This window comes from Scylla paramamosain, chromosome 3, assembly GCF_035594125.1.
Source record: "Scylla paramamosain isolate STU-SP2022 chromosome 3, ASM3559412v1, whole genome shotgun sequence".
NCBI lineage: Eukaryota > Metazoa > Arthropoda > Malacostraca > Decapoda > Portunidae > Scylla > Scylla paramamosain.
In genome coordinates, this window is record NC_087153.1 from 40,185,522 (window position 1) to 40,199,695 (window position 14,174).

At 44.0% G+C, this 14,174-nt stretch overlaps 1 protein-coding gene across 2 annotated transcripts in view; it reads left to right on the plus strand.

The window, feature by feature from the left end:
* LOC135096002 (zinc finger protein 236-like) overlaps positions 1 to 11,916 on the plus strand; it is a 14,203-nt gene extending 2,287 nt beyond the window's left edge. The window contains exons 2-17 of one of the 2 annotated variants that reach the window (XM_063997177.1): positions 1,144 to 1,971; positions 2,131 to 2,236; positions 2,752 to 2,924; positions 3,256 to 3,329; positions 3,724 to 3,927; positions 4,569 to 4,695; positions 5,091 to 5,222; positions 6,544 to 6,663; positions 6,877 to 8,040; positions 8,213 to 8,441; positions 8,546 to 8,643; positions 8,815 to 9,009; positions 9,496 to 9,761; positions 9,903 to 10,017; positions 10,259 to 10,833; positions 11,712 to 11,916. In XM_063997177.1, the coding sequence (XP_063853247.1) occupies positions 1,144 to 1,971; positions 2,131 to 2,236; positions 2,752 to 2,924; positions 3,256 to 3,329; positions 3,724 to 3,927; positions 4,569 to 4,695; positions 5,091 to 5,222; positions 6,544 to 6,663; positions 6,877 to 8,040; positions 8,213 to 8,441; positions 8,546 to 8,643; positions 8,815 to 9,009; positions 9,496 to 9,761; positions 9,903 to 10,017; positions 10,259 to 10,372 (3,945 nt within the window). In that variant the 3' untranslated portion in view covers positions 10,373 to 10,833; positions 11,712 to 11,916. The remainder of the gene's footprint in view (positions 1 to 1,143; positions 1,972 to 2,130; positions 2,237 to 2,751; positions 2,925 to 3,255; positions 3,330 to 3,723; positions 3,928 to 4,568; positions 4,696 to 5,090; positions 5,223 to 6,543; positions 6,664 to 6,876; positions 8,041 to 8,212; positions 8,442 to 8,545; positions 8,644 to 8,814; positions 9,010 to 9,495; positions 9,762 to 9,902; positions 10,018 to 10,258; positions 10,834 to 11,711) is intronic. The other variant, XM_063997186.1, reaches the window with a different exon arrangement.
* Positions 11,917 to 14,174: the final 2,258 nt, after the last annotated feature.

The window sequence follows — 14,174 nt, forward strand, 5'->3', positions numbered from 1 at the left end:
TTTTAGAACAACTGGCCTCTACCCACTTGACCACCAAAAAATGCTCAGTAAAGTGACAGGCAGACATCCCTCAATCAGCACATAACCTAGTAAGCCCTTTACTTTTGGGAAAGCTTCAAGGAATGAAGGCAGCATCTGCCAGCAAGTCTTAGTGGCATGGCAGGAAAATCCACTTGTCTCCTGGCAAGAACATTTCAGGGAAATTGCAGCAGGTCCTTCTGGCCAGCTAATCAATAAAACCAGTGCCAAAAGGAAGCTGAGAGTCATGCAAGATTTTGACCTTGACAGTAATCTGGAAAAGAATCTATCATTAGGTGATGAAGAAATGACAGATTCCTCAAGAGTATAATAAGAAGGAGGAAGGATCACGGGAAGAACCAAAAGAGGAGGCAAGAGATGACGGAGAAGATGAAGAGATCAAGACCAAGGAAGTAGAGGAGGGGTCATATGTTATTGTGAGGTTTCCTGGCAAAAGAGCCAATTCAGCTTATCATGATGCTGGAAAAATACTTGGGGAAAAGAAGAAGTGAACTGTCAATTAAATATTTGAGGCACAATTGTAGCATGTTAGGTGGTGAATTTTATTACTTCAAAAAAAAAATGTCATTTCCCCTGCTGAGGTGTAGCTATTGGTAAAATTTTGCCCAAACCCCCTTTTTTTTTTCTTTTTCTTTTTTTTTTTTTAACTTTGCTTTAAGATTTCAGAATTGAGTGATATGATCATGAGTTAGTTGAATGTAAGAGACGCAAGGTATTTTTCATGTTCAGAAGGCCCTTAATGTTATTTAGGTAATACTTAACACGTAGATTAAAGTTTTTTGTGTGTGCAAGTATGTAAAAATTATGCATAAAACTGTTCAAATAGGCTTTAGTTGCTCAGATTGGCAAAAACAACATGATGCCCGCTTAAAACTGTTCAAATACGCTTTACTGTACTCAGATTGGCAAAAAACAACATGGTGCCTGAGGTAAGTGCACAGCATAATAAATATTTTTCTATCAGGCACATGAATGTTTAATAAACATCCCTAATGATAAGCTATAAAAACATTTTTCACTTTTTTATTATCAAACTTTTTTTATAAAAAAAACTAAAAAAGTGCACAACTGCCCCACTTTATATGATAGTGCCTTGTGTTGCAGTGTCTGGTGTGCCTGCAAGAGTGCTGGAGCGAGGGCCAGCTGGAGTGGCACTTACGCCTGCAGCACAACATCAAGGATCCAGCAGCAGCTTGTGTGGTGTGCGGTGCTCAGCTGGCCACACGGGCTGAGTGCAGGGCACACATGCGCAAGCATCCTGCCACCCTGCTGTGCCCTGCCTGTCCCCTTAAGTTCCCCAGTCAGCAGCAGCTGGTGTTGCATGTGCAGCAGCACCACCTGCCCAAGTTGCTGCCCCACACCTGTCCTGTGTGTGGCTGCCGCTTCAGACAGTGCAGCACTCTTCAGGTGCACATGAGTCGGCACTCAGTGCAGCAGTGCCCTGAGCCAGGCTGCCACTACAAGGCACAGGATGAGAGCTGGATGTTGGTACACTTGCACGATCATCACTATCATCACCATGACACCTTTGCTGCCCAGCATGATGCCAGTGACCGCCTTCTAGACCGCCTGCTGGCTTGTTACTTCAGTTCTAATGTCCAGGAGCAGAAGTCTTCCTCCCCTGAGGAGCCACAAGACTTACTTAAAGGTTTACCAGGCTCCCTTGAAGGATCAGTGTCCCCACTTAAGGTACCTGTGGCATCCCACCAAGGTCATGACAGCCTTTGCTTGGATGAAGTGGAGGATGTGGTGAATGGAGTTTTGGAGGCTGTAGTGCAAGTGGAAGAGGAACAGCAGGAGGATGAGGATAGTCCAGAGAAACTGCTGTTAAAGGTTGGCTGTGAGGGGCCAGCCCTGCACCGCTGTGGCCTGTGCAACACCTACCTGCCTTCGCCTGATGATCTGGCCACTCACAAGGCCCAGCACACACAGGTAAGTTGTCACCACCCCAGCCTCCTCCTTGCCTCACAGTTGTTTGTCTTATGACTCACTCAGGCCTGCTCTGGTTTTCCTGTAATCATCGTCATCATCATCCTAATGATAAGAGTGCCGTAGGTTAGGAGTGACAGAGGCACACCTTTCCTCCGGCAGAGAGTGAGCTGCTTCAGGTGTGACAAGACTTTCCAGAGTGTGAAGCAGCTCAAGCGACACATGATGGTACACACCACCCAGCTGGACACCACTCAGAGCCGCACAGGTGGGCTCACTGACACACACTCATACTTTCCTTCACAGGCTTCCTCAGAGATGTGTGGCATCAAAATATCATGGAGATACAGTTTTTATTTGTGGTATTTTTTAATTGTGATGGATTTCACAAAATAATTTTATCATAGGCTCATAAAGGAATATTTATATTTATTGTATATAGGTAGCTGTTTTACCTTTCTTTAACTCATCATTTTTACATTAATTTATTCTCTAAATAAAAAATCCTTTATGGAGAATACTCAAATCAGTAAACCAAGTATGCCAATTAAAACACTAAGCTTCCATATAAACAGATAAGAGAGACTGAATGAAGATGAACATTTACATATGGGAAAGAATTTCTTTGATTTTCATTAGAGTCTTTGTGAAAACTGATGATGTAGTGGTGGTGGTGATGGTGGTGGCAGTGGTAGTGGTGGTGGTGGTGGTGGTGGGTTGGTGGTGGTGGTGGTAGTGGTGGTGGTGTTCATTTAATGCTGAGTGTATTGTTGGCATCCACAGCACAGGGTCAGCTGCAGTGTCTGGAGTGTGGCAAGGTATGTGGTTCAGAGTCAGCACTCAGCAGGCACCGCTCCAGCCATAGCCGAGCACAGGGCCGGCACCAGTGTGAGGTGTGCCAGCGCAGAGTGAGGACACGGGCACACCTGCTGGAGCACTTGGCCAGGGTGCACAAGGTGAGGCTGAACACGCAGATAGATTGTTAGATCTATCACATACAGTCCCCAAAAATCTATCTTAACCTTATTTTATTCATTAATTATGTCTTCTTCTGTGCACTGTTATAGACTCAGCAGCATTTTATTTCCCTCTCTGCACCCTCTTTTAAGTTTATTATATGGTACTTCTCATCTTGTAATTTCACCAAATCGTGAGTGTATACATATCTTTTCTTTTCTGTGAGTGTAAAGGAGACTGCCCAAGGGTTATAAATATAAGAAAAGAGCCTGTTTGAATGCTATTCTTGAGGCATTGTACTAAGATACTGTCAATTCAACCTTTCCACAGATCCACCATGAGTCCAAGCACCTTCAGTGTGGCATGTGTGACCGCAGGTTTGCCTCTAAGACTCGCCTTCAGTCGTAAGTCTTGTCCTTCTTATGTGTAACACTAACTCTCATGACCAAAAGAGAAAAAAGTAAATGTAGTATTCAGGCCAAGACGATCAGCAATGCCTGAGTAAATTTTATAGTCAGCCTTGACTGTTGTGTTGCTACTGCTGTAATTTATCATTATTTTGAATACTGGTGTAGGATATATATCTCATTATGAACCGACAAGGGCAAACCAGTCTATGTTGTCAGGCCTTGTTATAGAAGTATGTGGCCAGTGGTGCTATGCTTAATTTTGTGGGATGTAGTAGGGTGGTCCATGAGACTCCCTTTCCACTGGGGGTGGACAGGGCTTAGAATGTGAATGACGTGCAAGGCAACATGGCAGCGCGACAGTGTGGCACCATCTGTCCCTCTTCTCCAGACACCAGCTGACCCACAGCGACAGTGAGCCACACTGGAGTTGCCAGGAGTGCCACAAGACTTTCACCAACCCTGGCACACTGCAGCACCATATGACAACTCACCAAGGCAACAAGTTTGTGTGTGATGTATGCGGTGACCCGTTTGACTCTGCCCACCGCTTGGCCACCCACACCCGCACCCACGACCCAACTCATAAGGCTAGGTCAGTGCCAAGCTTTCTCACGTATGCCCTCTGCCTCCATTACTGCCAACATTGAGATCAATGCCAAGCTTTCTCACCAACATTCCTGCTCTTTATTTCTCATCTGTGTGGGGGTTGCCAAAATAGCTTGTCAGTCTCCATCTCACTCTGTTATCTGCATCTTCTTCTATTACAATTGTCACTTGCATGCCTTCCTTCGGTACATCCATGGACCTTTACTCTTTGACTTTTCTCTCCTCCTCCTGCCTGATGGGTTCATTTCCAGCATCCTTCTCCCTACATACATTCATCACCTACTTACCTTCCTTCAGTGCATCAATAAAACTTTACTATTTAGGTCTTTCTTCCTCCTGCTTGATGGGCTCATCTCAAGCACCCTCCTCTCTACATACATAGGAATGCCACCTCAGCTCTCCTTCTCTATCTTTGTCCCCACATTGACATGCATATGCTTATGAGTGTCTTTGATGTTTATTCTATTCATGTCTTTTCTACACACCATCTCCAGGTCTTCATTGATCTTCCCTCTAGTTTCCTTTCAACTGTCTTCAAATCCATTGCTCTCTTGAGTATATGATGGCACACAGGCTAAGGCTGTCCACCTTGCAGCCTGTTACCTCACACTGCTGTTCTTCCTATAGGCTGCCATGCCCTCACTGTGTGCAGAAGTTTGCCTACAAGAGCCATCTCAAGGTGCATCTCAGGATCCACACTGGGGAGAGGCCGTATGTGTGCGAGACTTGTGGCAAGTGTTTCAAGCGCCTGCAGGTTTGTAGCCAACAGTAAAAGATTAGAAAGGAAACTGTTCCATTATGAAGGGGAGGGGTAAACCAGTGTATGCTACCGGGCCTTGCTATGTATGTACGTTGCCAGCTGTGCTATGCCTAAGCTCATAGGGTGTAGTAGGATGCTCCATGATATATTCCTTTTCCACTGGGGGCTGTCACGGCTAAGAGTGTGAATGATGCATGTATGAGTGCATGGTGCTTTGTTTGGGCCACCCTTTGTAGGATTGCCAGCCTTGTATATAGATAAATAGATAAATTCATAACTAGGGATGATGAACATGAGTATGTACATTTTACCCAGGATCTGCCATGTATAGACTGTCTGGTTCCTTGCAGCTTTCCTTATGTTCTTAAATTTGTATTTTCTGGTGGCAGCAATGCAAGGTTCACCACCGCACGACGCACAGTGAGCAGCGGGAGGCATGTATGCAGTGTGGCCGCACCTTTGGGGACAAGACGAACCTGCTGCGTCATTGTCTCCTGGTCCACCACCACCTCAAGCGATGGGTGTGTCCATCTTGGGTTCCTGCTCCCAGCCACAGTTTGCCCACACCATTTCTTCTACCTTTTTTATTAATAATATATATATATATATATATATATATATATATATATATATATATATATATATATATATATATATATATATATATATATATATATATATATATATATATATATATATATATATTATTTTTCTTTGTGGGTCCTGCTCCCTGGCACATCTTGTCTACACCATTTCCTCAAGCTTTTTATTATTATTATTATTATTATTATTATTATTATTATTATTATTATTATTATTATTATTATTATTATTATTATTTATTTATTCATTTATTTATTTATTTATTTATTTATTTATTTATTTATTTACATTTTTGTAAGGTGGTTTCTGCTCCCCAGCACATCTTGACCACACAATTTCCTCCAGCTTTTTTCTAATTTTTTATTTATTTATCAAGTGTCCAAGCTGTTTAGCTGATTGCCGTAAAGTGAGGGCAAGAGTACTTTCTCTTCTCCATTGGGAACCAAGGAGCTAAAGTTGTGTGCCTTGTCTTGGCTATCATCATATTTGGGAGAGACAGCTTTGGTATATGTATGTATGTATGTATATATATATTTTTATATGCAATATGGCTGCTGCTGCTTTCCTCTCTTTGTGATAGTAATTTTTCTCACTGCATCATGTCCACATTATCTTCCCTGTGTTGTTAGTGTGCCTTTGAGTGGCCCTGTACTACGTCCCTACAACTGTGCCCATAGCTTTTTTATCTAAAGCTCTGGCTCACTTTTTTTTTTTTTTTTTTTTCCTCTTTCCATATTGGTTATTAGTGGGTGAGATGGTGCACATTTGGTCAGAAGTTGAGCACACACTTCCAATGTATATAGTGTTTTACCTCATTCTTTAGTTCTGTGATATGCTGACATAAAATACTGATAACTAGTAGATTTTCAACAGTTCTGTTGAGATGAAGGAAGAGTACTAAACACATTGGGAATGAGTGCAGATCACTTACTTATAACTACACCCCTACAAGATGGAAGATTTATACCTAGTAGAAAAACAGGAACAAGATTTTTCTTTGAGAGAGCATTTGGATAAATAACTGATGATTTTATATGTCAAGCAGCATAGTCAGAAATTAAGAGTAGGTGATAGAAAAACCAAAACAAATTTTTCTTCTTAGGGTAAACATTTGATAACTAGCTGATGATTTTGTATGTCAAGCAGGATAGGAGATAATACTTTCACAGGAACAGTAAGCATGGGAGACTGAGGACAGCTTGGAGTAGTGGTTGTACTGAAGAAAGATGTGCATTGCAGGTGTGTGGAGTGTGTGCCCAGAGTTATTCCTACTCACAGGATCTACGCAAACACCTGCATAAAAAACACAATTTGTCCTTCAAGCGCCTGGATGCTTCCACCAAGAAGACAAGACATGAAGTAATGTGTGTGTGTGTGTGTGTGTGTGTGTGTGTGTGTGTGTGTGTGTATTTATGTAATTTACAACTCATCCAGCAAAAATATCTGACAGATGCTTGTTGACACTGGTCAGTGTGATGGTTAATCATTTAATTTATGTAACTAGACTTGTGGGAATAACCATAATGTTCCTCGGGCAGCACGCATGAAAGGCATTCTGCTGTTCCTGCACAGGTGTATGTGGTGCCTGAGGGCGGGATGGCTGGCATGAGTGAGGCGGCGCGGCAGGCTGTGGAGACTGTGAGTGAGGCGGAGCGGCGCAAGGTGGAACAGGTGTTGGCCACCACCAATAACCTGTTAAGGGGCACCACTGTCCACAGCCCTTCCCTACAGGATCCCACCCTCCCCCCTGGCACCCTGGTGGTTCAGGACTCTTCCCAGGGAGCTGGCCAACCACTGCTCCTGGCTGGAGTGGAGGTCCAGGAAGCTGAGGTAGACAGGGTATCTTGTGTGAAGTGTGGGGGTAGTGTGGCTCAGTCCCAAGAGCAGTGTGGGCTGTGTGGGGCAGCAGCACGGCACCAGCCTGCAAGTGGTGGTGGTGGTGGTGGTGGTAGCCATCACCAGGTGGTGTTCCAGTGTTCGGTTTGTGGCGTGCACTACAGCAGCCAGGCCCAGTGTGCAGCACATGTGTCTGCCACTCATGGGTCACACTTACTTGCCCTCCAGGGAGGCACCACACCCCTGCTGGCCCCAGGCACTGGTGTGCTGCCACCCCCACTCCTCCTGGCACCCCAGCCAGCCCCACAGTGTCTGGTGCATGTGCCCCAGCAGGTGCCACTGTGTATACAACCACCACCACCTGCACCACCACCACCACCACCACCACCACCACCACCACCACCACCACCACCACTACTGAAGCCAACCCCTAATACTGGCACTGTCCTGGTGCAGTGTCCCACCAGTGGCATTGTACCCACAGCTCTCTCCCTGGTACCTGTCACCTCATGCCCAGCAGCACAACCCAGTATGGGGGAGGGCGGGGACCTGTGCACCATCACCTTCCATGCAGGACCCGGGGAGGACAGCTCTGTGCCTGTCCCTCTTTTGTATCCACCCCCTGCCATCCCTGCTGTCCCCTCCACCACCATCACTACCACCACCACCACCACCACCACCACCACACTGGACACCACCCTCCTGGCAGGCATTCCCATCACCACCAGTATCTCTGTTCCCTCAAACAACAGCTCATTGCTGGTGGTGACACCTCTGCTGCCCTCAACCACCACTTCCACCACCACCACCACCACTGCCACCACCACCACTGCTTCTGTGCCACACCCCTCACCACCACCATCATCATTGCTGCTGCCATCACCTCTATCATATGACAAGGTAAAGGATTGGATTAGTATTTCTCCTGGCCTCCATTTCTGTGACAGAGAAAGAGAGAGAGAGAGAGAGAGAGAGAGAGAGAGAGAGAGAGAGAGAGAGAGAGAGAGAGAGAGAGAGAGAGAGAGAGAGAGAGAGAGAGAGAGAGAGAGAGTTAAATGTTTATTCTTTACAGATGTGTGATGAGAGTCAAACAGCTACCACCACCACCACCACTACTGTCTTCACTGGTGACATCACCACCACCGCCACCACTACCACCACCACCACCACTACTGTCTTCACTACTGACATCACCACCACCACCTCCAGCACAGGCACTACCACCACCATCACCTCCAGCACATCAGTGGCCAGTGTGCTGCTCACCCTGGCACAGCTGCCACACTCCATCCTTGCCTCCAGTAGGTGACCAGAGTTTCACATGGAACCTTGTAGAGTTATTTTTGTTGATAAATAGAGTTCTTAACCTATTTGGTCTCATCAATCCCTTCCTTTGTCCCCACAGAAGAGCAGTGTTCATCGGGAGAGTCAGGTGTGTGTTCTGCACCACTGGAGTCACATCTGGGTCCAGGGCAGCCACAGGGGAATTCTGTCTCCCTGCAGGTGAGCACATCACTGATCCCTCAGCAGCCTTTGTTAAATATACTGTGATTATGTCTAAGAGATGTACCCATGAATATGTGGTTCTTTGTCAGGGTCACCCTGTGTGGGACTGATGGATAGATAGATTGTGCCTGTCATTGTTATCTGACGAATGTGTATTCTGTTGGTCAGCAGCAGCAGCAGGAGGAGGAGGAAGTGGAAGGTGGTGGTGGAGCAGCCAAAGTGCTTGGTTCCCTTGAGGAGGTCAGCGTGGAAATCATGCAGCAGCGACCACCAAGGACGTGGATCAAGACAGTGTTTGATAGTCATGCCACTCCTCCAGCTTCATCTATTCCTGCTCTTCCTCCTGCACCATCTTCCATGCAAGTGTAGAGCTTTCCATTTATGCTCTTCTCTCACTTATGAGACCTCTACTCTTTTACACAAGAATGTATATTAGTTATCAATCATCACCAGGTCATTAGGGAGCTTTAAAAAATAACTAGATGAATTTATGGATGAGGATGGTAGGTGGCAGTGGTTAGGTATGTTCTTATGATATTTTTATTTTCATGTTATACAAATTTACATAACATTGAGGAGTTATAAGTTGATTGGATTTTGGTTAATGTGTTTTGAGAAAAATCCTTCTGCCATACCAGACTGAGTTTCTTTAGTCTTAAAGGTTTGCCAGATATCTTCCCATATCCTTAATTTCTAGCCATATAGTTCAGATTTTTTAGCTATCATTGCCAGTGTGTGTGTGTGTGTGTGTGTGTGTCCTTAGCCAGCCTCCTTGATAGGTAAAGGAGAGAAGGAAAACGAGAGAGAGAAAAAAAATATATCTCTCCTTGTTTGTGTGTCATCAGGAAGGATGTGGCCAGAGATAGAGACAGAGATGAGGGTGCAGCAGCAGGCCTTGAGGGGAGCTTGTCTCTGCCCTACAAGTGCAACATATGCGGCAAGAATTTCAAGTCAGCAGGACACCTGAAGAAGCACCAGAGGACTCACGAGGGCCAGCGTTTCCCCTGTTCCCTGTGCAGCAAGGCCTTCACTGAGAAGTACAACCTCAAGACACACATGTTGACACACACCCAAGAACGTCCACATATGTGTCCACAGTGCCTTAAAACCTTCAGGTGTGTGTGTGTGTTTGTGTGTGTGTAATATGCTAGGTGCTGTGTATGTTGTAGAATATGGTGTTGTGTAATGCCATCCATATGATGACACCACACCCATACACTATACATCCACACACATACTTGTATACATACTTGCAGATACATGAGGGACTTGACTGAACACAAGAGGACTCATGAAGGTGCCAAGCCACACACCTGTTCAGTGTGCAACAGGAGCTTTGTGAGGAGGAGGGACTATGCTCGCCACTTCAGGGTAACACTCTCTGTGCTTCCGAATAATAATGTTGACATAAATTTAATGTTTCAAAGAACTGGAGCTTGACAGACTGGCATTATTATGTTATTGTTTGTACTGTTTCAAAGAACTGGAGCTTGACAGACTGGCATTATTATGTTATTGTTTGTACTGTTTTATATGACATGGTAATAGCAGTAAATTTACTTTATTTGATATATATACATGCATACTAATGTGATTTGTTATTACTTTTCAGGAGCAGCATAGTGCACAGAGGCACCAGTGCCAAGTGTGTGGTGCCACCTTCAAGCGCCGCATCTACCTGGAGACAGTACACATGCGCACCCACCACCCACCCTCCAGCAGGTAAGGTGCACCCACTCAGGGTGTGCTGGGGATATCTTGCTGCATGGGTCCTGCGAGTGTGTGTCCAGCAGAGTGCCTTTCTTGGCTGATGGTTGCCATCTGTGCCTGGGCAGGAAGCAGGACTTGTATTTTGGGCAGAGTTGGGACATGCATCATGGGTTTGAGGGAGTGTCACTACATTAAGTGATTGAGGAAATTAAGTAGTACTCTTCCCTCAACAGACTGGAGATGCAGTACAACCACAGCAGCAGCAGCAGCAGCAGCAGCAGCAGAGTGCACAGCCCAAAGATAGGCTCAAGCAGCCCAGAGCCCAAGGAGGGAGAGGGCCACATCTGTCGCATCTGTGGCCGTACCTTTGCCCAGGCCCGCTACCTCACATCACACCTGCAGACGCACTCCCGTCGGGCTAACTATGTGCGGTGTCCTCGATGTCCCCGCATGTTTGTATCAGAGCAAACCCTGAAGGTGAGTGTGTGTGTGTGTGTGTGTGGGTAGTGGCTCAAGACACAGCAGCACCACCACCACCACTCCATACAAGCCTTGTAATAACAGACAAGCAGAAGGTTGTTTATCTTGGCTGTTTTATCCTAGGTTTCAGTCTCAAGTTAGTTATTGTTGGCTTCATATAAATTTCTTCATGTTTTTAATCCAGTCAATATATATGACTGATTTTTGCAACAGGAGCAGCCGCAGCAAATCTTTATGCTACACCTCTTCCCAGAGAGAATTATACACTGTTTTTAAACCATGATGTAGGTTTTGCTCATTGATTAATCTCTCTCTCTCTCTCTCTCTCTCTCTCTCTCTCTCTCTCTCTCTCTCTCTCTCTCTCTCTCTCTCTCTCTCTCTCTCTCTCTCTCTCTCTCTCTCTCTCTCTCTCTCTCTCTCTCTCTCTCTCTCTCTCTCTCTCTCTCTCTCTCTCTCTCTCTCTCTCTCTCTCTCTCTCTCTCTCTCTCTCTCTCTCTCTCTCTCTCTCTCTCTCTCTCTCTCTCTCTCTCTCTCTCTCTCTCTCTCTCTCTCTCTCTCTCTCTCTCTCTCTCTCTCTCTCTCTCTCTCTCTCTCTCTCTCTCTCTCTCTCTCTCTCTCTCTCTCTCTCTCTCTCTCTCTCTCTCTCTCTCTCTCTCTCTCTCTCTCTCTCTCTCTCTCTCTCTCTCTCTCTCTCTCTCTCTCTCTCTCTCTCTCTCTCTCTCTCTCTCTCTCTCTCTCTCTCTCTCTCTCTCTCTCTCTCTCTCTCTCTCTCTCTCTCTCTCTCTCTCTCTCTCTCTCTCTCTCTCTCTCTCTCTCTCTCTCTCTCTCTCTCTCTCACTGATGAGTGAACCCATCCCCTTTGCTCCCCATGACAGGTGCACCGCAACACTTTCCACAGCCGGGATGCTGCCGCAGGGGACACACCACACCCATGATGCAACACAACACAGCCTCAGTTATATTCAGCGGACCTCATCCACAGCATCCAGATGATTGGTGTGGCCGTGGCTCACTCATCATGTGCCATTGTCCCTATGCTTCGCCACTTATGGGCTTCCAATAAACATTTTAAATATTCCACATGAGAACTTATGATTTCTGACGATACATGCAGAAGGAAGACAGAGTTAATTTCTTTTTATTTGAGCATTGTTCTTTTTATCTTATTTTACTTATTAATAAGATTGTTCAAAAGCTCCTCCTCCTCCTCTTTTCCTCGCACCAATACTTTACTCACAACATAGTAATCTTTGTATTGCATCCAGTGTTATTTTGCTACAGCATGGACTTACCAGTATAGAGTTAGTTCATGCCATATTTTTGCTTCCATTTCAAGACAAAAAATAGATAGATGAGTGGAAAAGAAAGGAAAATAGGTTTCTCCCACAAAAGAGCCTCTATAGAAACCCTTAGCAGTTATGCAGGCACTCAGGAAACAAGTTAAAAGTGACTTGGAAAGATTGTACAAGACAGTGGATGGTGTTGTGTGTTTGAGAAGCTTCCCTTAAAATAACTCTGGTTTTCTTTATACTAAATTCTTTTCACAAACTAAAATTTAATGTGTGCCCTGTAATGCTCAACTTTTTTCACATTATTATTATTATTAATAATGTTATTATTATTATTATTATTATTATTATTATTATTATTATTATTATTATTATTATCATTATTATTATTATTATTATTATTATTATTATTATTATTATTATTATTATTATTAAGGGCTTTGGCCTAGAGCATCAAAAGGCTGGGGAAAAGGCTCACTGAAAGTGTACCAGTCTCCAAAATGAAGAGGAAGAAGAGCAGAAAGTGAAAGTGATGGTGACGTCACTAGCATTTCTCTCTCTCTCTCTCTCTCTCTCTCTCTCTCTCTCTCTCTCTCTCTCTCTCTGTATTATATCAAGCTTGAACAGAAATAAGGTAATCACAGATTAGACTGTCTTCTGATATGTCAATATCTCGACTTTTCGAGGTCATAATTCTCTCTCTCTCTCTCTCTCTCTCTCTCTCTCTCTCTCTCTCTCTCTCTCTCTCTCTCATGATTAGGCTAGGGAGGGCAGCAGGACCCGACCTTCTAATTTGTTGTATATATTACTACAACAGTAAAGTCATCAGTCAATCAATCTCTCTCAAAACAGACAAATTGCGTCTTATTTCAGCTTTCTCAGTAATCACTCAGCGTACAGATACATACAGCATGACACTGGGAATCGACACACCTGTCACTGCTGATAAGAAATTAATAACATAAAAGAAGGGATTTGGAAGAATTAGACCCATATGACTGTTCCTTTGTGTATACCCACCTATCACCCTCATTCACAAATAACACACGTACACCACATTCACTAGATTAGATATTATACGGTATATGATGTTCAAGTATCAACGGGACTTATGGAGAAAGTGAGTTGTATAAAGAAAGCAAAAATGGGGAGTTTGGTAGGATATTAGGAAAAAAAAAACGTTGAATAGGTGGTGTTTTATTTATAAGTTGAGAGAGAGAGAGAGAGAGAGAGAGAGAGAGAGAGAGAGAGAGAGAGAGAGAGATTGTTAGGTATAAGCTTGATTTAGGCTCTTGCAGTTAGATTCCCTTGTATTTTCATCTTATTCACATGTTCATAAGCAATGTCGGGAGGAAGTTAAAAAAAAAAAGAAAATCGAGTACCTACAGAAAGCAGTGAGAGTAACGTAGTTTAAATCTTTTCTTGACTGTCCCCATATTTTTGGGTCCGAGATTTTGTTTAAGATCATTGAAATTAAATGACATATGGCATAAGCAGCATGGGTTAATATATGCAGAAGAAATTGTTTAATTTTGGAATAGTTTTCCATTAGCAAAATATTAGTGATCTACATTTCGTGTATATAGCAGTGCTTTAAATCAATTTTGTTTTTTTTTCTTATTGTTTCTTAGGAAGGATACATAAGGTTAACATGTAAACTGGTAAAATCTCGGTTCCATGTTTTTGCAGCATCCTGTAGCATTGCCGTGTGTTACGCTGATTGGAGGGAATTCCGCCTCTCCAACGGTATTCTTTCTGTAATTTTTTTTTTCTATATATGTGTGTGTGTGTGTGTGTGTGTGTGTGTGTGTGTGTGTGTATTTACCTAATTGTATTTATCTAGTTGTGTTTTACAGGAAAAGAGCTATGCTCGTGTTGTCCTGTCTCCATATCTATAAGCATCCAGCTTAACTTTAAATTCATGAATATTTGTTGCTTGTACCACTGTTTCATTTAAGTTGTTCCATATTTCTATGCTTCTATTTGGGATATTTCTTAATATCTCTTCTACTTGCTGTTTTCCTCAATTTCACTTCATGTCCTCTCGTA